This window comes from Saimiri boliviensis, chromosome 2, assembly GCF_048565385.1.
Source record: "Saimiri boliviensis isolate mSaiBol1 chromosome 2, mSaiBol1.pri, whole genome shotgun sequence".
Taxonomy (NCBI): Eukaryota; Metazoa; Chordata; class Mammalia; order Primates; family Cebidae; genus Saimiri; species Saimiri boliviensis.
In genome coordinates, this window is record NC_133450.1 from 166,588,426 (window position 1) to 166,615,829 (window position 27,404).

General features: G+C 34.5%; 1 protein-coding gene across 11 annotated transcripts in view; it reads right to left on the reverse strand.

The window, feature by feature from the left end:
* MPDZ (multiple PDZ domain crumbs cell polarity complex component) overlaps positions 1 to 27,404 on the reverse strand; it is a 176,494-nt gene that overhangs the window by 104,413 nt on the left and 44,677 nt on the right. For 10 of the 11 annotated variants that reach the window (XM_074394831.1, XM_074394833.1, XM_074394836.1 and 7 more), the window contains exons 4-10: positions 19,023 to 19,232; positions 18,209 to 18,348; positions 16,885 to 17,098; positions 16,026 to 16,154; positions 14,231 to 14,440; positions 11,494 to 11,608; positions 11,093 to 11,181 (exon numbers count right to left, since the gene is read on the reverse strand). In XM_074394831.1, the coding sequence (XP_074250932.1) occupies positions 11,093 to 11,181; positions 11,494 to 11,608; positions 14,231 to 14,440; positions 16,026 to 16,154; positions 16,885 to 17,098; positions 18,209 to 18,348; positions 19,023 to 19,232 (1,107 nt within the window). Of the gene's footprint in view, positions 1 to 11,092; positions 11,182 to 11,493; positions 11,609 to 14,230; positions 14,441 to 16,025; positions 16,155 to 16,884; positions 17,099 to 18,208; positions 18,349 to 19,022; positions 19,233 to 23,411; positions 23,436 to 27,404 lie in introns of those variants that run through there. The other variant, XM_074394834.1, reaches the window with a different exon arrangement.

Sequence of the window (27,404 nt, forward strand, 5' to 3'; positions counted from 1 at the left end):
AAAAAGATATGTTACATGTTAAATAAATGGATATTTCTATCAACAATTCACAAAATGTGTCTGTATAGTTTGTTAATGTGAAAAGAATGGAGAATAAATATTCCCCTTATTAGGGAATATACAATAAGACCCTAGTATTTCTTTGGGAACCAGTATTAACATGGATGCACTGGAATCACTTGAGAGGGTTCTGTTTATTTTAATACAGATTCTAGGGTACCATATCTAGAAACTAAGTCACTAGTCCTAGGGTGGAACACAGGCTTCTATGCCTTTTCTTTTTTCCTTTTTTTTGAGACAGGGTTTTGCTCTATTGCCCAGCCTGGAGTGCAGTGGTACAATCATGGCTTACTTCAATCTTAACCTCCTAGGCTCAAGCAATCCTCCCACCTCTTCCCAAGTAGCTGGAACCACATGCACACATCACCAGACCTGACTAATGTTTAAAACTTTTGTGTAGAGATGGGGTCTCCCTATGTTGCCCAGGCTAGTCTCAAACTCCAGGGCTCAAGCGATCCTCTCACCTTGCCCTCCTAAAATGGTAGGTTTATTAACCACTGTGCCCCACATCTACTCTTTTTTTTTTTTTTTTTTTTTTTGAGGCAGAGTTTCGCTCTTGTTACCCAGGCTGGAGTGCAATGGCGCGATCTCGGCTCACCGCAACCTCCGCCTCCTGGGTTCAGGCAATTCTCCTGCCTCAGCCTCCTAAGTAGCTGGGACTACGGGCACGCGCCACCATGCCCGGCTAACTTTTTGTATTTTTAGTAGAGACGGGGTTTCACCATGTTGACCAGGATGGTCTCGATCTCTTGACCTCGTGATCCACCCGCCTCAGCCTCCCAAAGTGCTGGGATTACAGGCTTGAGCCACCGCACCCGGCTCTACTCTTTTTTTTAAAATATGCTTTTATATTCCTCAGTTGATCTCAATGCACAGTCAAGTTTGGAAACCAGAACTATGCAGGATTAAAAGGCATAGAAAACAGCAATGAATGTGCTCATTGAGTGCACTGATGTATCACAAAGTCATATTTATATTGCCTTTCAAAAAGGAAGAGAAAAAAGTATTTTACCTTTTTATTTTTCTCTTCAAAAAATACATCTGACTTTCCCCTTTTCACAAATGAGAAAACATTCAAAAATGTCCCTGTGATCTTTCCAAAATATAGCTATCTCCCCATATCTCCCCAACCCTCCCTTCTACAGTAAACTCCTTAGGAAAGGGATCCAAATTCTCAACGTGGCTCAGAATGGCCTGTGCCAAGTGCCCCCACCTCCTACCAGCACCAACCTCATCTCTCATGATACTGTCCATTACTCTCTGCCCCTCAGCCACAAAGGGCTCCCTTCCATTCCTCTAACTTGCAGTGCTCCCTTCAGTCCTGAAGTCTCTGCAAGTCCTGTTCCCTCAGCCTGGACTCTCTGAATAGCCCACTCTAGATCATGCTCTTTCTCAACAGCTTACTTAGAAAACACTTATAATTGCTTTATATCTCAGTTCTGTAGCTGTTTTCATAATAAACTACCTTGATGTATTTGACTGCAGTCAAAGCCCCCTTTCACACATTCTTCCTCATAGGATTTTTCAGAATTTTAATTTTACATTTTCTGCCATTATGTGGTTTATGACTATATGCTCCAAGGACAGGCTCTGTATTATTTTTGCTTATAGCAGTGTCACCAAAACATGGTGCTGTCCGTACTATAGATATTCAAGTACAGAGTCATTGGTTCATAGGTCAAAAACATATTTGTAAAGCAAATTACATTTTGAGACAGATATAGATTTTAACAACATGTTGTATAATCCAAAAATCACAGTAAAAAATTTGAAAAAGTAGAGCAATACATTTAATATTGAAATTCAAAGTCATTGATACTCCTTAGAATTGCAAAATGACCATAAAACAACTGTACATGTAATGCGTTCCAAGCATAGTGGAGCCATATTAGGCACTCAAATATTTACTAAGTTAGAAAAGATCTAGATTTTATAATCTTATAATTCATACCTTTACTAACTTAGTCAATATGTGAAAATAATAAGATCTAGATCAAGGCTGGGCACAGTGGCTAATGCCTAGCAATCCCAGCACTTTGAGAAGCTGAGGCAGGAGGACTGCTTGAGCCCAGCAGTTTGAGGCCAGCCTGGGCAATGTGCCAAAACCCTGTATCTATAAAAAATACAAAAATTAGCTGGTCGTAGTGGCATATGCTTGTAATCCCAACTACTGAGGAGGCTGGGGTGAGAGGCACTTGAGCCAGGAGGTTCAAGGCTGTAGTAAGCCATGATAATGCCACTGCATTCCAGCCTGGGCATCAGAGTGAGACCCTGTCTTTAAAAAAAAAAAAGATCAAAAAAATCTTTTCCTAGAAAAAAACATTGTCTGGAAAATGTTGTCTCCAAGATAGAGTACCCTTACTGCAAAGGTTTCTGAAGGAATAGAATGAAACTTCTAAACAAACATTTTAAAAACTCATTTGCTTTGTAGATATGTATCTATGTGGGTTTGTGTATATATATAAAATTATGTATATGTACACACATATAAACACACATATAATGTCTGTTAAGCATATATATGATATTATACATAACAATATATATGAATATATAGTGAAGAGGAAAGAAAAAAAATGAGTAGGTGGTTATTTTTATAAGAAGGAATATTTAATCCAAAATCCAGAAACCTCTGATCTAGATGATAATCTCATATTCTGTTAGCTCCTTAAACCTTCTATGATACTTCTGAGCTGGATGGTAACTTGAACATAAGTATCTGACTCTGTTCTTTCCCCCTACCTCCACCCTGCTGATTCCCTGTTAGAAAAACTAACAAAATAAGGGCCGGGCACGGTGGCTCAAGCCTGTAGTCCCAGCACTTTGGGAGGCCGAGGCGGGTGAATCACACGGTCAGGAGATCGAGACCATCCTGGTCAACATGGTGAAACCCCGTCTCTACTAAAAATACAAAAAAAAGATAAAAGAAAAACTAACAAAATATAACAGAGAAAATACTGCAACAAAACTGGAAACCAAAAAGAAGCACCAAGATCCCTAGACCAGCAGAGGAATTTCTACTAGAAATGGTCTGGGTATGGCCAGAACAAAGGCAGGCCAACTGAATCTTGGTATGTGTGGGAATAGCCTGTTTGGTCTATAAGAAGAAACTTCAGCAAAAATCAAACAACACCCTCTCTTTAAATGAGGTAGTCAGATGGCATATGTGGATCCTAACCAGTAACTCTGAGAAACGTACCAAATGCTAAAGGTCATACTAAGCTGGGTTGCATGTAGCAACACGAATTACTTTTATTGTAATGAGTATCGTAACCACACATGTGTGCACACATGAACACACACAACCCCAACTAACTCCTGGCTACCACAGCAAACACAGAAAACAAAAACAGAGGCAAAATCCCCGTGTGTGATGCTCTAGCACTGGTTTCCTCTCCATTTTGTTAATCTACAAAAGAATCAAGTGAAGCTACAGTAAATGTAAACTTTCCCCTTCCCTGTCCACTTTGCCAATTCCTGACTCATCTGGACAAAACCCATACAAACTGCAGCAGAACCCATCTCAACTTCTATCTGTACAAGCCCAAGCCCAGTTATTTTTGAGAATGACCAAAGGTCATGGGATGTGAAATAAGATACCACAGCCCAAAGAGAAGATTGCACACTGAAGATCCATGCATGTATCTTCCTATGACGCTGTTATTGCAGTGAACAGGAAAAAAGATATTTCCTGAAACTTACTATCAAAATAATTCACATTCCTTTGTATTTATGAAGCAGTTACAAAGAAGAAACAAGTATCTACAAAAAAAGAAAAAGAAAACTTACAATGAAGACAGTCAACAAGATTTTAAGTACAGCAAAAACAAAGTCAGCAAATGGAAGACCAGGTCATGCAGTTTTCCAATATCTCAGAGGAAAAGAATAAACAGATTAAAATGATCAGAAACAAAGCTAAAGACAGAGGCTGATCTAGGAAATCTAACATACTAATAAAAGAAATTATAAGGAGAGGATGATAAATGAGGGGAAAAGTCAAATAAATGATTAGGGAGAAGGGAAACTTAACCAACTTTACAAATTGAAAAGGTACATGAAAAAAACAGAAAATGATGAGAAATTTAAAAAAAAAAAAAAAAAAACCCTCACACCTGAATGTATCCTGGTAAATTTTTTTTATTTCAAAGATAAAAAGAAAAAATCTACCAGCCTCTAGGCAGCAAAGAGAGAGACTAGGCTATCTGTAGAACTGTGGTAAAGAAATTGCAAAGCAAGAATCTTATACTTAGTGTGATGTATGAGAACAGAAACGGTGCTTGAGATGCTATGATTATTAGTAGCCTACACCAAAGCAGTTGTAAAAAGGGACACCATGCAGAAATTTAAACTAGGTGGTAAAGAACTACAATTCACACACATTCAGAACATAAAAGAGCTGAGTTGTTGTTAAAGGTTAAGAAAAATTTAAGAGGAAGATTTTTTTTAAAGAGTGAAGAATGCTCTAAGTTCCTACCCTACTCACCCAGGTATTTTCCCCTTGACCTCAAGTCCAAAGTCACCTGCAGTAGGGACAATGCAGCAGATTGCGTCTAATGCCTCAAGAGGATAAGGAAGAGGCAGTTTAGCTGCTTTGAAAGTGGAGCCAGAGGAAAATGCTGTTATGTTGGGACCTGCTCACCTGCCTGACTTTGCCTAAGCATAGTCCAGAGGAGGACCACATAACCAGACTGAGGCAGGCTCAAGTCATTTTGAAACCTATCACAGAACCTTGAGTGGATGGGACCCAGAAGAGAGAATCTATGAAATAGACTGCTGGGATATCAGGGACCAGTGGGAAGAAGAGTCAGCTACATAAAAAAAAAATCTATCAACTGTTATTCATGGAAAGTTAAGTCAAACATATCTCCCTTGGAATCTCCCAAGAGCCCCTAAGAGACAGTCAGTTCTGAACATCTGCCAGGCTTACTTAGCACAAAGCTACCCGTCAGCAGTCAAAGACAAAATGCCCCTTCCTCTTCCTTCTCTTCCTTCTGTCAACTTTTACACCATTAAAAACTACAATAAGGTGTGGGTATAAACGAAAAATTTGGTGGGGAGAGACAGACTGAGTGGTATACCTTCCATCCCAATGTAAGTCATCAGTTCATACCAAGCTTCTAATGTGCCATTGGGTTCATTTGAAATTAGACTATTATTTAGCATGGTAAAAATTTAATTACTAATTTGCAACTGTATCTGATAATTTTGATCGGCCACAGGATAACTTATTCTGTAAGAATACACTAAGATATGAGACTTGCCTGAGATTTTGTCTAGTAGAAAGAGAAGAACCTTCCCTATTAAAAATTAAAAGGGGCAGCTGATGACAAAATCTTTAAAGTTGTTTAAGATTATACCTAATAAATCCTCTTTGTCCAACATTATTTGTTATCCCCAGACAAATAATTAAAATATAAGAAGGCAAGAGAAGAGATTCTCAAGAGACAAAAAGTTCAGAAAGTCTACCAACACATTCTCTTCTGTAAAGTTTACTCAAAACACTCTAGCCAAGTGAGAAATCAATCAGATTAAAATTCAAAGAAATTTGTAGTATACAAAATCCAATTCTGAGCAACAAAAAAGTAAAATTCTAATTATATAATAGCGTATCAGCAACAAAACAGAGTTTAATTTTAATTACCTTAAAATACAAGGTAGTATGTAATAATCTGTAACAACAAACTGTAAACAACATAACTGTCCATGAATAAGCCTGCTTCGATATATCACAACAGACCTGCACGTGCTTATGGGACTACCTCTCCTGGCTAAATTTTTAAATAAAATAAAATGAAAAAGTATAGAAAATATAATATGATGCTATTTAAATATAAATATATAGAATTTTTCTAAATTTTAAACCATAAACTATTATTAGTGGCTATTACTAGTGGTTTCTATGAGCAGGCTTTTTAACCATATTCAAATTTTGTATTATTTAAACCTTAAAGAAAAAAATTAATCTAAAATAAATGAACTTGCTATTTACTCTCATAGTAATAAAGGAAAAAATGGCAAAAATCTCAATGCTGGGGCTCCATGAAAATTCTTAGAATGCACAGAACTTCAGGCTGTTTTTTATCTGCAAAACATTTTTTTGCTCAACTCTATTTAAAAATGAAGTTTTATTGAGAAAAAATCTAAAGTATGTGGCTTTGTTTAATTAATAACAATAAATTTGAAATATGTTTAAAAATGCATTTTTTCCTTTATCTTCTGAACTTGATGACTTGGATTTTAAAATGCATTCCTTACCCAAATGTCAAAGGATACTACTAGCATAGAAGAAATTGCTATGATGGAACAGTCATGAACTTTTATAAAACCTAGACTTCTGTTGAAATTTCTCAGCTATTTTCATCGGTAATATGTAAATAAGATCTATTTTCCCAGAATTATACTGTGTGGCACTTTGTACTGGGAAGATACTCAGAAGCTGGTATTATTATTTAAAGAGTAAAGAAGTGAGTAATAAACATAAAAATCTCCAAGGCTTTCATGGGAGTGGTTTCTTTTCAATATAATCAAACCCATGCTACATATAAGCCAAAGTCACTAAAGCCTAACAGGTATTGGTTAGCTCTGGTACCACTTTATTTATCCCAAGACAGTCAAGAAGTTAGTTCAGAACCCATGGTACCACAGAGAACAGTGCAGTAGAAAGAACCAGGTAGTATAATGGCATCAAACTGTCCATGCATTATCTCATGAAAAGAAGAGATCCAGGCTGGGTACAGTGGCTCACACCTGTAATTACAACAGTCTGGGAGGCTGGGGCAAAAGGATGTGTCAAGCCCAGGAGTTCAAGACCACCTAGCCAAGATTTAAAAAAAAAAAAAAAAAAAAAAAGAGATCCAACATCCTCATAATGTGCACTGCATACACCACAATTAACAGGAACAATTATAGGTGAGAAATACTAGCTGAAATAACTTATAAAATCTGGCCCCTGAGAGTACTCAACATAGCTTGCCAGGGCCTCCTTCAACACATCCTATAAATATTAAGAGAGAACTTCAATCTATTAACAAAGTCACAGAAGATCAAAGGCAACATTGGACACTTTTCCTTATTTATACGTTTATTTAGTAACTTTTTATCAATTATTATTACCTACTGCTTTTAGCATAGATCACTGAGTATCAAACTAAAAAGAATGAGTGTATGCTTTTACCTAATGACGAGTTTGGTCAACTTTTTGAAAAAAACAGCAAAGTCCTTTTGTCAAATAATCAAATTATTAACAGAATACCAACATATGAAATGGGGAAAATGGAAACATTCAATCTATTCCTTGTCACTGTAATGCCTTAAGTGAAACTCTAGACGTCTACAGAATACAATGTGTAAATCAGGAACATTGTAACAAAATAAAGTTTTAAATTACAAAATAACACTGCTTCAAAATAGTAAGAAATAATTTCTTAATCTCATCACTTCAACAACTACAAAATAAAAATATATTATACCTCTAATAGCTGCTGTCAAAACAAAAATCAAACAAATAATAGGCAAAGACTGCAGTTGTGAAAATGCAACTGGATATGAAGAACTTTACTGTAAATATCTCAAAAGTCCACAAGATGGTGATATTTAGTAGAAAATTAATACATGATCAAAAGCACTGCATGACATTCTCCAGGAATTTGAAATCCTTATATCTTTGTAATAAAAGAATGTTTGCTAAAAATCAAAAATCAGAATATTGATGACAGTGAAGACAGTCGACTTTATTGAAAACAAGAAAACAATTCAGAGAAAAGATTCTTCCACCTTTATGTCAACAATTTCCTTCATCATTGACCTTGCCTAAGAAGAATTATATTTGACATTCCACTTATAAAAGAATGAAGATAATGACAAATTTAGAGGGAAGTTATCAAGAGACTCTTTCATATATGTAGTCATTTTAGGCCCTCAATAAATAGTATTTGCTTAATTATTAAACTGCTATCAGGTATTTTCAATAAAATACTCATTTGATTTTCCTGAATATTACACAAGAGAAGTTTCCTTATCCCAACTATATGGACGAAGAAACTGAATCAGGAAGTTTGGTAAGTGGTAAGACACAGAATTACCATAAGTTTCAGCAATCCCACTGCTAAGTATACACCCAAGAAAAATGAAAACATGTATCTGCATAAAAGCTTGTACATGAATGTTCACAGCAGCTTTATTCATAATAGCTACAAAGGAGAAACAACCCAAATGTCCATCAATTGATGAATAAGTAAATAAAATATGGGATATCCACATAAAGTAATATTATTCAGCAATAAAGGGAAATGAACTGACACATGCTACGACACAGATGAAACTTGAAAGCATTATGCTAAGTGAAAGGAGTCAGACACAAAGAAGCACGTTTTGTACTATTCCATTTACATGAAATATACAGAATAGGCAAATCCATAGAGACAGAAAGTAGACTGGTGGTTATCTAGGACTTGGAGAATAGGGGAGAAAGTGACTGCTACAGGACACTGAAAATGTTTTTAGGGTACTGAAAATGTTCTCAAATTCATTGTGGTAATGAATGCACAATTCTGTGAATATACTAAAAGCTATTGCACTGTACACTTTAAATGGGTGAATTGTATGGCATGTGAATTATATTTCAATCAAGCTGATTTTTTAAAAGCTTCCTAATTGATTAATACAGATAAGAGGAAAAAGAGTAAATTAGCTATGCTTTCAATTTGTAACTCAGCATCAGATATGGATTTAGACTCCGTATCTATTCCTTCTCTCTTTCACTATCCCCCCTCAAATGTATAGTAATACATTTACGTTGTATGGTAAAACAGAGATACACAGAGGAAGTTCATTTCAGACATATAGTCAGATGAAGTGGTAAGCACAACTTGATCTTTAGAGTAGATTTCAAGAGGTGAACAGGTGTAGGCAGGAGTTTCACAGAGCAAAACCCAAGAAGATTCACGGAGTTACAACATGAGCTTAAAGGGAGAGATAAAGGTCTCCTCTATTTTTTAAAATAGTAGTAGAAAAACACATATTTACCATCTTACCCACTTTGAAGAGTACAACTCAATAGTGTTAAATATATTTACATTATTGTGCAACAAGTCTCCAAAATTTTTTCATCTTACAGAACTGCAACATTATACCCACTGAACAATCCCTCATTCCCCTCTCCCCAGTCCCTGGGAGCCACCATTCTACCTTCTTTTTCTGTAAATCTATTTTAGATACTTTAGGGCTGGGCGCGGTGGCTCACGCCTGTAATCCCAGCACTTTGGGAGGCTGAGGTGGGTGGATCACAACGTCAAGAGATCGAGACCACCCTGGTCAACATGGTGAAATCCCGTCTCTACTAAAAATACAAAAAATTAGCTGGGCATGGTGGCGCACACCTGTAGTCCCAGCTACTCAGGAGGCTGAGGCAGGAGAATTGCCTGAACCCAGTAGGCGGAGGTTGCGGCGAGCCGAGATCGCGCCACTGCACTCCAGCCTGGGTAACAACAGCAAAACTCCGTCTCAAAAAAAAACAAAAAACATTCATTTAAAAGGAAAACAACAACAAAAACAAAAAAGTAAAAGAAAAAAAATAGATACTTTAAATAAGTGAAATCATCAGTATTTATCTTTCTGTAACTGACTTATTTCACTTAGCATAATGTTCTCAAGCTTTACCAGTGGTAAGATTTTCCTTCTTTTTAAAGACTGAGTAACATTCTATTGGATATACATATATATATCACATATTTGTTTATCCATTCATAGATATTTAAGTTGCTTCCATGCCATGGCTATTTTGAATAATATTGCTACAGACAAGGACTCCCCTATCTTAATATCCTACTTTCTCACTATTATTAAGATGCCGAGGGAACACAGTCTTAAGGATAAACAAATACCTATTAAGATAAATCAGCAATCCCTCAAGATGTCTTTCAAAGAATATGAATATGTTTGGGAAAATAAAGACCTCACAATTTAAAAACTTTAGTAAACACTAATGTAAAACAGATAAATGCGCTTTTCTATTGCAACACTTCTCATTCTTTTTTTTTCTTTTTAGATGTAAGATCTCATTCTGTTGCCCAGGCTGAAGTGTAGTAGTGCTCACTACAACCTTGAACCCCTAGATTCAAGAAATCTTCCCACCTTTGCCTCCCAAGCAGCCAACTGGGACTTCAGGCATGCACCATTGGGCCCAGCTCTCTCTATATATATACACACACACACACACAAACACACATATACACATATACACATATATTAGTGAGATAGGATCTGCCTGTGTTGGGATTACAGAAATAAGCCAGCACACCCAGCTATCTTCAATTTTTCTATGTGCACTGTGAATTCATAAGACATTATATTGCATGTAGTTTTTCCCTAACGTATTTGACCAGGAAGTTTTGGTGCAGAGTTTCTTGAATTTCTGTTTCAGGCTATAGTCTGGGGAGTCCAGTATCAACTGAACACAAATTAAAGTTGAACTCTTTTGTACACTGCCTTAGATAGTCATATGGTTAAAACATATTGATGTTACAATGATAACAATAATAGCTTGCTCTAATTAAAAGAAGCTACATATTTTTTTACATTCTTATATATTCTTAGGGCTGAAAAAATCCCCCGCCATAAAGCCAACAAGAACAGTATCCATCTGCTGATTAAAAAAAGAAATGCAGGCATCCCTAATTCAGATTCCAGTAACCTAAAAGTCACGACATCTGGTCTCTACCTTTGGAGTATCTGCAAGTAAAGTATAATAAGTGTAATATTAATGTAACAAAATCACTACAACCAGAAATTAGATATATCAGAAATCACTCAAGAAAGAAGTCTCCCCTTTGGAACACGAGTAAAGCTTATATCCAATGCGTCTATTTTACTTCCACAAAATAATAAAAAGGGTAATTACAATAACAGCCTCAAGTCACCAAAGCAAGCTTAAATTAATACAGAGTTAACTGTAGCTCTCAAAACTAAGTAAACTAGGAGAATGCAATTCTCAACCACGAAAATTAACAAAGCTATTATTAAATGTGTAACTTACTGCTATAATTTGATCTCCAATTTGAATTCTTCCATCATGCTCAACAGCACTGCTTTTTGTAATGCTCTTTACAAAAATTCCTGAAGGTTCTAAGATTAGAAATAGGTTATTTTTCACAGTGTTCAAAGCACATTCAAAGAATATCCATCTTCAATTCTCCAAACATAAAGCTCTAATTCTGTATAAATACATATCAGCTGGTAGAAACACAGGCTAGAGAATAAGATAATTGTGTTGTCTGTCTTAAATACATGATACATCTATACTAAATTATTCCTAAGGAAGTTTTCAACCAGTTTATCCAACAATCTGAAACTTGTAATATTGATTCAATATTTTATAAAAGATAGATATCAGAGATAATTGCCAAGTTTAAAAGGATATTTAGTGCTTAAAATTACCCAATTTTTTATCTCCAATGTATCCAGCAATGGTAATTCCTAATCCTTGGACATTTTTGGTGAGTTCTACATCAAATGTCTCACTTTCTTCACCTTTCTGAGTAGAAGCATCAACCTAAAATAAAATCAATAAATACAATGAGAAATAAACATGTAACCACACACACACACACACACACACACACACACACACACACGATAAGATAAAAGAAAGCCAAAGTTCTCTAGCAGAGAATTACAGCAGAGATGATTCTTTCAATCCTGAAAAGAGGGATAGGGCATCATGATATTTTTGCTCAGAAAGAGATGTCAAAAATAAGGTTGAACCTTCTCTTATCAGAGAATACATTATCGTTTGTGTATACTAAATTTTAAACCAAACAGTTTTTAATAGGAAACTGTATGTTCAGGTATGGCTTATCTTAATTTCTGAAGAAGTCAGGTTGCAGTATAGTTGAAAGAACTAATGTTATTCATTCAGATCAGCAAGTTCAAATCTAGCTTTGCCACTTATCTAGAAAGAAAATATCACTTCGCTCAACTGTCTGTCAGGAAAAGAAAAACAACAACTAGACCAGCTACCATTTATTAAGCAGTTTGTGTGTAACTCAGAATTAAGACTCTACGTGTCTTAATTCATTATTCTTCATAACAAGCTTATGAGGTAGGTATAATTATCATATAAATTTTTCTCTGGGGAAACTAAGGAACATAAACTTTTCTAAGAACAGCTAGCAACCTAGTAAAGGCAGAATTAAAATCCAGTTATTTCTATGCAGAGCCCCTGCTCTTAAATTATACACATTATATACAATCCCTAGGAGAATATAGGGACCACAGTGCCCATCTTTTAGTTGCTACTATTTTATATTTATAGTTGATTCTAACACCATGAATATGAGCTCATCTGTCTGCAGATACGTTATTAAGACGCTGATGTTTTATTTTGAAATACACCAAGGATGTATTTTTAATTGTACTTTTGTTTTGTAAATTCAGCCTTTAATATGAAAAGCTATTTATAAGGAAAATATGCCTTTCTGCATTGGCATTCTGAATGATAGCTGAAAGTGGGTTTCTCAGATGTCCGCCTTCTCTAATGTATAGAGTTATTATTAATTCTGTGTTGGACCAGAGAGCAAGTCTCCCTAAAATTAAGCATTAGTTGATCAGTACAATATATCATTGATAAGCTATTGGTACTATGTATTAGTATGGTGTCAGCAGATCCTACAGGGAGCCCTAAGAAGAGCACAACAAAATAAAAAGCTACAGATCCTAATGAATAGTCAGGTTGGAGCTAGCTGATGTTTTCTAATTTCTTTAAACAAACTCCGACAGTCCACTTAAATGAGATATAATTTTACAGTAAAGTTTGATTTATTTTTTTCATTGCACATAATTATCTGTGCAAACTTAGCAAAAGTTTAAAGTTTAGATAATTACAAGAAAATGACAGGATGAAATCTGCTTCAATTGAAACAAATGTGTTTTCTATTTTTAATAAGACTTATGCGAGTGCTATTTTAGAGAGTGCCAATTTGACTATCGAATGGTTTTAAAAGGGGCACAAGCTTCAGAAATGATGATATGCACAGAACAGATATTTTTCTAAGCTTTCAATTACATCAAGTGGTTTTCGGTATTGCATTCATTTATATATCGCTGAATAAAATGTTTTGTTTACCACAAAAGAATGCCATTTAAACACTTTCATAAACAAGCTTTCTTTCTTCACTTCTTTCTCTTTGCAAAAAATAGCAACCAAATTCAATCCTAAAAACAACAGAATCATGGAAATTACAAGTGTTCTAATAAAAGTTTTAAAGGGCTTGTGGAGGAGGTTAGGATATTAAAAAAGAATCTGTAGCAACTGCTTAGAAAAAACTTTAATAGAACAAAAGATAGATGTTTTTGGGTTTATCTAGAAATGAGATATAATTCTCTTCTTAAATATTTAAGAGATTTCGGTATAAATTATTTTGTTTTTATCCTCTGTAGTCTTGTGACCTGTAAATCTGCTGAGATAGCCACTACTTTCCAATAATTTTGAAATTTTCTAGCTCTTTTCATGTCAAGTTAAGGATGGAATGTTACACATATGAATAAAGGTTTTGTTATAACACCAAAAGAATAACTTTTGTTTGAAAAATTATATAACTGGGTCAAGAATAATGACTACTTATTACAAATCTGATAAGAGTTCTAAGACATACTTTAAAACAATAACACTAAAAGGTTTTAGTAAGCCTTATTCATGCCCACCAAGCCTGCCCCAACTCTTCAACCTCCACACATTCAAAACAAAAACAAAAATACTATAGGGAAAGTTGATGAAAAAGAATAATTAGAACTAGAAAAAGAATGATTAGAACTATGACCCACTTTACAGAGAGCCTTCTAACTGAGAGAAAGACAGAATTCAACATTTTAGGTATCAGTACCAAATAATTTCTAAAGTTTTATCCATATTTTAAAACATTATCCTCATAAATGTGCTGCTTAAATAAAAATGTAAAATAATCTGGCATTTTTAAACAATCTATTTTCATTTGTTTTATACATTATTCCTGATCAATAAAATATTATTAGTGCTAAAGCATCCCTATATTTGAATTTTGTTCCATTCTTCAGCACTAATCTATGAGGATTAGTAAGTCTAGTTTATAAGTAAATATCACTGTTTATCTAAGTGCTATTTCTCTGACTTTAACAATAACTACTCTTAACTACTTACCCGCAACTCTGGCACAGAAGATGGAGATGAGGAGAGGGTGATACCCAAAGTGGTGGGTGCTGTATGTTCTTCTATGGCACCTCTTGCAATCATCAACTTAACTCTATTTCCACATTGCCTAAGGACTTGTGCTACTTGCTCACTGCTCATTCCTGTTAGATCTGTGTCACCAATCTTTAGAATGTGGTCTCCACTGCATAAGTGCCCATGCTGAGTAAAACAACGTGGAATAATTAGACTATTATTATTTTAACTGCATCAGATAAATCCTAAATGAGGAGAAGGGATTAATAAAAAAAAAATAGCAATAATATGAGTTACCAATCAGGACATAAAACATGTGGTTATCATTTTAACTGTCTTTTGAAATATCCTAGCACCATTCAGTGATGCAATAAATGAAATTCACAAGTATTCCTTAAGTCAATAGTTCATATAAACTTTTCATTTGACTTCTACCTATCAAGAGCTCATATGAACTTTTCACTTTGATTTCTACCCAAATGCCTTTTTGTGAATTTTTTGGAGGGAAAGAAAAAAATGCCATTAAGCAAAGTTGTATGTAAGTCACTATGCAAATACATATTACCTAAAATGTGGTATAAACCACAAGAAAGCATTATATTAATACCACAACTTTCTGCCTGACCATTTCTATTATAAATGGCCCAAAAGAACTCATGTGCAGGTGAAATACTTGTGAAGTGAAAATTCAGATAGATGTGAGGAGTGAAAAGCAGTCTTGTGAGCCTCCATACACACACAGTCCATTAACTTTCTGCAATGATGGAACTCTTCTGCACTACTCAATACGACAGCTATGGAGCACTTGAAATGTGGCTAGTCCAACTGAGGAACTGAACTTGTAATTTCATTTACTTTTAATTAACTTAAAATTGAATTTTAAAAGTGATAAGCAAACAGCTACAGTATTGAAGAATGAAGCTCTATATTGAAGATAAAGCATGTAAATATCACATGCTAGTCAACTGGAGATACTTCATTTGATGCTGCTAGATGCTAGCTAACGTTTAAAAGGAAGAAAAATTTATTTGCTATTATATTACTGTTAATACCCCTACTGACAAGGTTGCTATTAAACAAGAATTTCATTTATGAATACAGGAAATATTTGATGCACTGAACTTTCTAGTTTAAGTTCAAACACACATGTACAAACAACCACTTCATTTCTTAAAAAGTTATAATCAAGGTAAAAGTTACTTAAACTAGAAAGCCTGATCAAATTAAAATATACATCATAATAAATGTGTTAAATCTTTTCTCACATATATTGCAATGTCACATGTCATAAATGGTAATGCCTCAATAAACTACTTAAGTGATAAAAAATTGGCTGTGCTTCATATACAAAGATGATACCAGCGACCCACCACTAAAGGAACAAGTTGAATGTTGTTTTTTTGCCTGAATAATAAAGTATATTTTCCCACAATACCTTGTAACTATAAAACAGCTGGCTAGGTTTATAATATGAATTATGACTATAAAACAAATAGCAGCTTCCTCCACAATGATCAAATCCATAACCTTGGCTTTAGTCTGAGGTTCAAAAGTGTTAAAGCCCATTGTTTAAAACTATAACTTAATACCTTTTCTAAAGCATTCCTCCCCTAGGTCTAAGACAACACTTCAGGGACACTCGATAAAACAAAAGATTCTAACTCAGTTTCTTTGGCATTATCTAAGGCCATAGTTTCCTCTAACAAAAAATGTAAAAGATGTGGCCACATTATTTGATAAACTAGCATAAAAGATCTATTGTGTAGCCTACCTGATCAGCTACTCCTCCAGGCAGAATGGTTTTTACTATCACACCAGTTGCTTTTCCTCCTATGATGCCAAATCCCAAACCAGATCCATCATTCACCAATTCAATAGTTTCCACATGTTGCCAGTGAACCTACAAACAAAGCTCATGTATGAATTTGTAGAAATTTGCAAAGCACAAACATTTTATATTACAGTAGAAATTTTTGTGATTATTATTTGGTTAATATTAAATAATTAAATTCAGACATAAAAATGAGCCCAAACAATGTCCCTTTCATTTGGTATATTTCCCTTTCAACAGAATGTAATGCTATTGATAGAATCATTCTTGAAATTATCAGTGTATCATCATCATGATTTCATTTCACCAGTAAAGACAGACACTGATTTGCAAGATCTTTTGTAGAACTTCTCAAAAAAAAAGAAAAAGACCAAGGAAAAAGCAAGGTCACATGTTAAGAATGTCTTCGCATAATCCTGCCTTGAGGCAGAATTCCAAATTAGATGACTTCTTAAAGTCACTGACAGCTAACTATAACAATATAATTGTATAATTTTTAAAGCAAAATCAAGATTGTACCTGCCTAGAGATAAAGTCAATTTTGTTAAAAGACTACATTTTTCATTTTTAAGGAATGCTGTCAAAGAAAAAAACTACACAAAGAAAAGTAATGGTTGTTTTAGAACCTAGAAGCTTTACCATACTTAAAGAGCAAATATTCCAGGCTAGGGAAAGATGAAAGAATAGTTACACAAAAACTCAAGAAATGCAAAGAACCTGCAAAAATCAGAAACTTGGATATAACCAAAAAGAACTCGAAAAATATGTTCTGTTCCTTTTGAAAATTGTAAGTACTTACCGGATTAGAGTGAGCTGAAATTGTGCTGGCTGCAGATGGCGAACGGGAAACTATGGGGCTGATAAGCTGAGGCAATGAGCCTCTGGCAATAACTAGCTGGACAGTATCTTTGGCTTTCTGCAGGATGCTGATAGCCTGCTGATGTGTAATTGTTTGATCAAGAGCCTGTCCATTGATAGCAAGAATTTGATCAGTTTCTTTCAATCTTCCATCTCTATCAAGAATGAAAAGGAGGATAAATGACATCTGAGAGTTCTCAAGAAAATGAGTCATTTTTAATCCTGTTTTTAATTATCACACTTTTTTTTCTTTTTTCTTTTTATTGCATTTTAGGTTTGGGGGTACATGTGAAGAACAAGATTGTTGCATAGATACACACATGGCAGTATGATCTGCTGCCTTCCTGCCCATCACCTATATCTGGCATTTCTCCCCATGAATTCTCACACTTTCTAATCTTTTTCCTGCAGTTCTACTTTAAAATAACACGCTTTGGCTGCAGGTCATCAATTCTCGTAAGGTTATTTCACTACTACTCCTACTCAACCCCTTCCACATAAAAGCATTCTTTATTTCAACCACCCATTTAACCTACATTATATCTTGGATATTCCTATCTTCTAAAAATGAAAGTGGATTATACATAGAGAGTTGGTCCTCTATATGCATGGTTTCCACATCCATAAATTCAACCAACTGGGGATCAAATATAATCAGAAAAAATAACAATAATAAAAAATCATACAAATTTTTAAAATACAGTATGACTATTAATATTTACATAGGATTTACATTGTGTTAGGCATTATAAGTTATATAAAGATGATTTGAAATATATGGGAGGGTGTGCACAGGTTATGTACAAATACTATACCATTTTATATAAGGGACTTGAGCATCTGCCGATGTTAGTACCTGTAGGAGTCCTGGAACCAATTCCCCATGGATACTGAGGGACAACTGTACTAAATTGTTGCTTTGTGTATATAAATATTATGCAGCTCAATTTATTATGGATCATTTCTAGTATAGTAATTTTTAAAATCTAATCAAAATGAGCTCATTTAATTAAAAATGAAAATAATGTTATCCTCAGATTTTTCTTTCCTTACCAAAACTTGTTATGACTATATTTAAAAGCTACTCTCACTTCAAAGGACTTGTTATTTTTATCACAATGTTAATGACTTGTAAAAACTCGTTAATAACAGATTATGTTCAATTTTTTGTTTGTTTCTATTCATTATTATTTTTTTAAATTCCCACATAATGACCAAAACCTTCAGAATGGGGTACCAAAAAGAAGATCCTGTGACCAGCTCACCTATGCGCAACACTGCCCTCTTGAATCTCTTGTACAAATATTCCCAGCTCTCCTCTGTTTTCACTTCTTAGTCCCACAACACTAAACCCAAGGCCTCCAGACGGAGGTTTGAGGAGCTCAAAAACTTCTACATGGCGACCCTGTTTAGAAAACAAAGAAATAAATAAAATTAAAAGCCAGGCCATGCATGGTGGTTCACGCCTGTAATCCCAGCACTTTGGGAGGCCAAGGTGGGAAGATCACTTGAAGCCGGGAGTTAGAGACCAGACTGGGCAACATGGTGTGACCCCATCTCTCTAAAAAATAAAATAAAACTCAGCTGAGTGTGGTGGCACACATGTATAATCCTATATATTCAGGAGGCTGAGGGAGGAGAATCCCTTGAGCCCAGGAGTTTGGGGCTGTAGTGAGCTATGATCACAACACTGCACTCTAGTATGGATGACAGAGCAAGACATATCTCAAAAAAAAACTTAAAGTAAAGCTAATGACTGTACAACAGTCATCTTATTAGAATCATTTCTTTGTTTAAAAAAAAGAAATTGAAAAAAAATTTTCCAAGGTCACTGTTAGCACTTTATCCTGAAGAATAATTTCTATAACACAACATATAATACTCAAATTTAAATGGTGATAATGAAACTATAATTGAAAAACTCTGAACCGTCTAAACTCCCACAAAATTGACTTCATTTCTGTTTCAGTTTCTTCAGATGTTATAAATATCACTATATTCTTCAAATTATTCACAACTGGATCACATTCTTAGCTTATTGCAGGTATTACAATAACTAACAGAAAGAAATGTTCTTACCTGGGCCATATTTTTGATAAGCTGATCAAATTCATCACAAGCAGGTTTCCCATTAATGTGTAGAATACCAGATCCTGTAAGTGCTTCCAGATTCCCATTGTTGGGGGATAATAAAAACGATTCATTTTGCAGAGTAGGAATCACAGCTGGGCTGAGATGAGGAATGTGGGCATATTCAGTATTCGAAGTTGCTGAAGTTGCAATATTTACCTAAAAGTAATACAGAGATTATTAAGAATTTTGACATTCCATAAACTATTTCATAGAAAATATCCCAAGGGTCAAGTACATACATACGAAATTTCAAAATGTCCAAATCCTTTGATCCAGCAATTCTATTTTAGGAAATTTATTCCAAGGATAAACATTAGGATAATAAAGACGTTTGTGCAGCACTAAATGTTCAATGCAGCACCATTTATTAGATGGGAAAATTAAAAACTAATTATCTCCAGGGTTCAATTTCAGGGTACTCATTAAAACACACACATAAATATATACATCCACACATACTTTTTTTTTGTCCCCAGATCCCATGAAGTAACTTCTAAATTCTCAGAATTTCCTGAGTGATGGGGTATATTTCTTCTTCATGGTGGGCCACAGATAAAAGCCCAAACTCTGAGTCAGATTTTTGTCATGTGGGCAGGACAATCAATCAATCACACCTATGAAATAACACCCCAATAAAAAATTCTATAGGGGAGGGATAGCATTAGGAGAAATATCTAATATAGATGACAGGTGGATGGGTGCAACAAACCACCATGACAAGTGTATACCTATGTAACAAACCTACACGTTCTGCAAATGTATCCCAGAACTTAAAGTAAAGTAAAATAAAATAATTCAAACACCAAGATCAGGTAATATTCCTGGGTTTACAACACAATCAAACACAGTTCTACATGTGTTTGCACTTTAACCTAAGTGCTATTATGAGAGTCAAAAGTTTTAAAAAATTAAAACTTTATAAAGAAAAAAATGTTACAGTAAGGTAAGGTTAATTTATTATTGAAGAAACAAACATTTTCATAAATGTAGTACAGCCTAAAGTATACAGTATTTATTATGTATAAACTCTATACATAAGAGTTTGTTATCTGTCCTTAAAAACAAAACAGAAAACTCATTAAGTTACCAAAGTTACCAAAAACTTAACCATTATGTTTGCTATCTAGTAGCATATACTATATTGGCTATCTGGTGGTGTATGGTAATGTCCTAGGCCTTCACATTCACTCATCACTCATTCACTGATTCACCTACAATAACTTCCAGTCCTGCAGGGTCCATTCATGGTAAGTGTGTCCTATACAGGTGTACCATTTTTTATATTTTATCCATATTTTTATTGTACCTTTTCTGTATTTAGATACACAGATAATTACCACTGTGCTACAACTACATACAAGTACTCCATATAGCATGCTATACAGGTTGGTAGCCTGAAAGCAATACCAAATATCTAGTTGTCTGGTAGGCTATACCACTTAGGTTTGTGTAAATATACCCTATGATGTTTGTACAAGGATGCAATCACCTAATGACACATGGCTGTACACTCTACATATTGTCCCACATCAATTCTGGCAAAGTTGTACTTTCCCAGGAAAATGGAAGCTTCCAGTTTGGAATCCTCCCACAATCTGCACTATGCATCTCTTTGTATGGCTGACCCTTAGCTGCATCCTTTCCCTACAATAGATCATAACCATGAGTATAACAGATTTCAGAGAATTCTCTAAGACCTTCTAGTGAATTATGAAATCTCAAGTGGCTAGGGGAACCTTGCAAACTTGCAGCTGGTGTCAGAAGTGAGGGTGGTTTTGTGTATCCCTATACCTTTAACTTTGTAGGTGGACCCAAACTCACTGCAGTAGGTATCAGATGTGTGGAGCAGCACTAGCAGTCTAGAGGACTGTACCCTCAAACCATGCTGTCTGGCTAACTCTAAGTACAATGACACACGTAACAACAATGGAAAAGATCATCCCACTTTGGGAAATGATTCTATGTTTGTGTGTGCCTATTACAAAGAGTTTGAAGTTAAATCTAAATAGTAGATAAAGCAATGCAGTCAATCCTAATTTCATAATTATGCTGGGTGCCTGGAATGTGACTCTTTATCTATAATTACGTATCAGAAAGCTTACTTCAATGATGTTTTTGGGTCACTCTCTGACCCCATCTCCTAGCAGTCTATCCCTTACCCACTAAGCTCTAGTTGTGCTCCCTGCCTCACTGTGCCTCAAAGTGCCAAGCTGTTCACTCTACCAGACAGCTATATCCTTCCCCAAATATCCACAGGCTTCTTTATTTTATTCAGGCGTGCCCAGTCTCACCTCAGAAGAGTATTTCTTGGCATTCCTATCCAAGATAGCATCATTATACTCCATGTACTTACCCTGTCCTGTTTTAATTCATGGCACTCATTACCACCTAATCCATACCCTACTGTCATGAAGCTTTCATCCCAGTCAGTGGAGCCAGACCAGAATGTAAAATCCCTCCAGTAGAAAAATTTGACTATTTAATGTTTACTCTGCCCTCATTCTCTAGAAGAATGCCTTATACAAAGTTGATGTTCAACATACAAGGGCAGAAAAAAATGTGTATCTATTTTTTAAGGACCTAACTCTGATCCAATCTCCTGAACAACCCTTCAAATATTATCTCAATTTTATAGATTATGAAATTGTTACACAGTCACACAACTACGTTGTTTATAACCTAGATTTTTTTTGTCATGGTGTTCCTATCATCTTTGTATTATACACAAAACATAGAGTCCTTGTATTATACACAAAACAATTGAGATATCATGTTTTGAAATAAGACATTAGGTAAATTCATTGACAGAAGCTATCAAAATATTTTACAATATGTCACCAAAATCTATACATAAGAGTTTGTTACCTGTCCTTAAAAATAAAACAGAAAACTCATTAAGTTACCAAAGTTACCAATAACTTAATCGTTATATTGGCTATCTACAATCACAAACGAAAAAGAGATCAGTGTGTTGAGAAAAGGATTTGGGGAACCCTTTTAAATGTTTATTTTAAAATCTATAGCAGGCATGATCAATTATTATTTTTTCAAAAGCAAGCTTCTTATGCCAAGACTGATTTTTTTTTTAATCCTGAGCTATGGCAACTTCAGTAAAGTCTGCCAGCAGAAGATATACAGCCCAGGTTGAAACAGATGGCATAATGAAATTTGTGACAGGCTGAGGATCCCACACACCAAGACCTAATGGCTATAGTATGTTAGCATCGGAAAAAATATTTGGACTTATGCTGTGGTAAGCCAGAATTAACAAATCACATTCTGAGAATACAGAGTCTGTCTATAAGAAATTCATGGTAAAATAGAAGCTCTGATATTATGAAAGATTAGGTATAAGGCATTCTAAGAGTAAAGCTGGTGGTAGCAGAACAAGTCAAGTATTACAAAATGAGAACTGTATAAAAGTATTTAATATCAATTGTCATCTCCTAATGTGTCAAAGGTTTGAGGAAAGTCAATGACTCCTACTGCTTCATCCCTGACCTTGATGTCTACATAAAAGTAAAAGCAAAGGTTATAGAGATTACATATCTAAAAATTGCTATTTAATTATACCACCATACAAAAGTCTTGTTTATAAACTGGTAAATTTATACTCAAAAGAAAAGGCAGAAAGGCACCTTTGATTATGCTATAATTGTTTATTAAAATGGCTTTCTGAACTATAATCTATTTGAGGTATAGGAATGCATCTAATTTGCCTTGATAGGTCTGTTCATAGTAGTCATGCTATACATGTTTAATGAAAAGATATTGATTCTCACCCTTGGTTTATAGAATATAAAATAAGCAAAAGAAAATATAAATGTCTGGCAATTTTTATATACAGATAAACAATCTGTGTAATTTATGGAAGTTGCTAGTAAATAAGCAAGAGTCACTAAATAATTATCTGTTTTCTGTTTAACTTCTGGCTGAACATTTCAGTCTAAAAGGGGTTTCTATGTATTTAGTAAATAAATATACATTAATTTATGGATTTTAATTAGTGCTATTTCCTAAAGCATAACTTAAATATTATGAAAGTTATTTAGAAGTTTGCAAATTCTATGTGAAAAGGCAAGCTAAAACCCCTTCTCAGTATTTAAAAGTATATGAAAAGTCCTCTTACAAGATACAGTCAGAACCAGTATTGGTTCACATACTAAAAAAGGGCAGATAGAGCAGAAATCATAACAAAGAAAAAATACGTGCCTTAGTTTAACTGAAAACACATGTATATTCATTTGTATATACAATTTGTTCATACATATAACTTATTCAATCTATGCTATGGTAATAGCATAAGTCCAAATACTTTTTCCTATGCAAACATACCATTGCCATTAGATCTTGGTGTGCAGGATCCTCAGCCTGTAACAAATTTCAGAATCATAAATATCTTTTATCATAAATATGTTTTACAGTTTGATCAAACATAACTAACAATTTCACCAAGTGTTTTGTCAAGTCACCTATATACTTTTTCAAAATAACTTAAATACATTTTCATAGAAAAATATTCATGTCATAAATTTTTATATTATAAAGTCATGCAATTATAAGATAAATACAATTGGCACAAACAGCTTTAAAAATGACTTTTTGACAAATGCACATTTATCTGGTACAAGCTACCGAAGGACACAAACTAGAGAATGTCTGAATAGACAAGTGTTTAGTGCCCCAGGTATCACTCAATATGCCTTCCAGAAGAAATGGACAGTATCTTCTTAGCAAGTACCTCATTTGCAGGTGTTCTAGGAGAGCTGCTTCTAGAACAGCATCCAATAAAACATAATTTATCTTTAGTTCTACATACAATTAAGGTCACTCTGTGTGAATAACTATCAGAGTAACCTTTCCAATGAGAACAATGAAAACTGTGTATAGAAGATATTTAAACACACACACACACACACACACACACACACACACATTTTACAGGTATCAAAAAGAAACCAACACTTCTGCCATACTCTATTGATGCAAAGCAAAGCAGTACATCCGACCCACACCAAAGAAGAAGGGACTATACAGAAGCAAGAATGTCAGAAGGAAGAAAATATTGTCCATCTTAGAGGCTGACTAGCATTACGGTATATCATAGCAAAACAGCTAAAAGCCAGAAACAAAATCTTAAAAGCCACTAGAGAAAAAGGCAACTGATCTTCAAAGAAGAATAAAACCAACAGCAGACTTCTCAAGAAAAACAATGAAAGCCAGATGTTAACAAGATGATTAAAAAACAAAAAGATAAAAATACTTGACAATCTAGATTTTTCACACCACACACTACAGATAGTACACAGAAACACAAACATACCCCACACACGGTTACCTTAGATTTGTGCAAAAGAAATACCAAAGTAAAAGCTTGGGCAGAAAAAAAATTATATAGAATATCCCTAAGCAGAAAATATTAGAGCACAAAAAGGGGTTTAAAAATGTAAAGCAGTAGGAATTCCTTAAAACAATAAATAATCTAAACTTATTGAGCTTTAAATGTATGTGTAATTAAAGAACGTACAATTACACAAAAAGTAAGAGTAGAGTAAACAAAGTTGAAGTGTTTTAAGTTCCTTGCATTTTTTGGAAATTGGTAAAAGTACTAATTAAAGTAGAATCAAGAAACTCAAGAATATATATATATCTGACATACAACTCATATCTAGAATATTTAAAGAAAACTCAAAATTGAACAGTTAAAAAAACCCCAATTAGAATATGAGCAAAAAAACAGAGAGATATTTCACCAAAGAGAAAATATGGCCGGCAAATAAGTACATAAAAGAAGTTTAACATCATTAGCCATTAAAGAAATTGCAAACTAAAATCACGAAGAGATATCACTACATATCTATAAGAACGGTGAGGATATAGAGAAGCTGGATTGCTCATACATTGCTGGTGGAAATGTAAAATGGTACACCCCACTGAAAAATAGTTTGGCAGTTTCTAAAAACAACTAGACATGCAATTACCATAAAACCTAGCAACTGCACTCCTGGGTATTTGTTGCAGAGAAATAAAAACCTAGGTCCACACAAAATACATACACAACTGCTCACAGAAGCTTATATATAATAGCAAAAACCTGAAAAGAAAATATCCCTCAATAGGTACATTCAATACCATAAAATACTATTGAAGAATAAAAAGAAAAAGAAAAATATTAATATATACAACTTCAAGATATCAAGAGCATTATACTGCATGAAAACAAGCCAATTTCTAAAGGTCACATGCATTATGATTTTATTTTTATAACATGCTTGAAATGACAAAATCATAGAATGAAAAATGAATTAAAGATTGCCAGGGGCTATAAATGTGGGAAAGGGGTTAAGTATGACTATAAAAGAGTAGAATAAGGGAGATCCCTGTGGTGATAAAATAGATCTGATCTTCATTTTTTTTTTTTTTTTTTTTTTTTTTTTTTTTTTTTTGAGACGGAGTTTCACTCTTGTTACCCAGGCTGGAGTGCAATGGCGCGATCTCGGCTCACCGCAACCTCCGCCTCCTGGGCTCAGGCAATTCTCCTGTCTCGGCCTCCTGAGTAGCTGGGATTACAGGCACGCGCCACCATGCTCAGCTAATTTTTTGTATTTTTTTTTTTAGTAGAGACGGGGTTTCACTATGTTGACCAGGATGGTCTCGATCTCTTGACCTCGTGATCCACCCGCCTCGGCCTCCCAAAGTGCTGGGATTACAGGCTTGAGCCACCGCGCCAGGCCAGATCTGATCTTAATTGTGGGGATAGCTAGGTAAATCTATATAAGTAAAAACAAAAATGACACAAATTGAAAAAATTTACATATATTGTACCCAATGTTGGTTTCTTGGTTTTGCCATTTTATTGTAATTATTAAGATATATCCCTTGGCAAGAAAGTTAGTGATATGTACAGGACCTCTCTATATTTTAAAATTCCTTTGAGTCTGTATTTCAAAATAAAAATTTATTTAAATATTGACTCAAATAAGTCAAGGATACATGCTATAATCTTCAGGGTAACCACTAAAATAATCATAAAATAAAGTATAAACAGTTAACAGAAAGAGAAAATGAAATAAAAATATTTGTTACAAAAAAGACAAAAATTAATATAAAAGACAAAAAGATGATAGGCTTAAACGGAAATTTCTCAATGATTACATTAAATATGAACAGGTTAAACTTTAGTCTCTTAGTTTAAATTGTCAGACTAATTACAAACAAAACCAAACATATGCTGTTTACCAAAGATGCAAATTAAGGAAAAAATGCAAGTAAAGAGATGGCAAAAAGATATACCATGCATACAATAACCAAAAGAAACCTGGTACAGCCACACCAGTATCAGACAAGTGGACTTTAAGGCAAGAGGAATTACTAGAGATAAAGAGAAATAATTTATAAAGAATCAATTCAATAGAAATATTGAACAAACTTAGTAATAATAAAAATATAATCTTAAAACATGCAGGGCAAAATAACTCAGAATGCCAAATGTGAAACACACAAATCCAAAACAATTACTAGAGATTATAATACACCTCTCTCAGTAACTGATAGAATAAATCAATGAAGATATAGAAGATCTGAAGAACATTCTGGATAATGTTGACCTAATTGACATTTACAAATTGTACTCAACAACTGCTGAATACATACTTTTTTCAAGAATGTAAGAAATATTTATCTAGATAAACTATAGTTCTATTTAAACAGTCTCAATAAATCTCACAGAACTGATATCATACAGATGATATTCTCTCATTATAGTGGAGTTGGAAATCAACAACAGAAAGATAACAAAACTAAAAAATATGGTCAATTAAGCAATACATTTCTAAGTAAGCCATGAGTCAAAGAAGTGATAAGGAAAAATTAAGTCTAGGCATGGTGACTCAAACCTGTAATCCTAGCACTTTGGAAGGTCAAGGCAAGAAGACTACTTAAGCCCAGGAATTTGACAACAGCTTGGGCAACAAACTGAGACCTCATCTCTACCAAAAAAAACCAAAAACAAAACAAAACAAAACAAAACAAAAAAAAATACAAAAATTAGCCAGGCATGGTGGTCCAAGCCTGTAGTCCCAGCTACTTGGGGCATTAAGGTGGGAGGATCACTTAAGCCCACCAAGGTTGAGGCTGCACTGAGCCAAGTTGATGCCATTACACTCTAGTCTGAGTGACAGAGTGAAAGGTGGGGAGGAGAGAAGAGGGGAGGGAAGGAGAAGAAGGGAGGAAGAAATGGGAGGGGAGAGGGAAAGGAGAGGGAAGGGAGGGGACTGGGGAAGAGGGAAAGGAAAGAGGATGAGAAGAATTTAGAACAAATCTTGAACT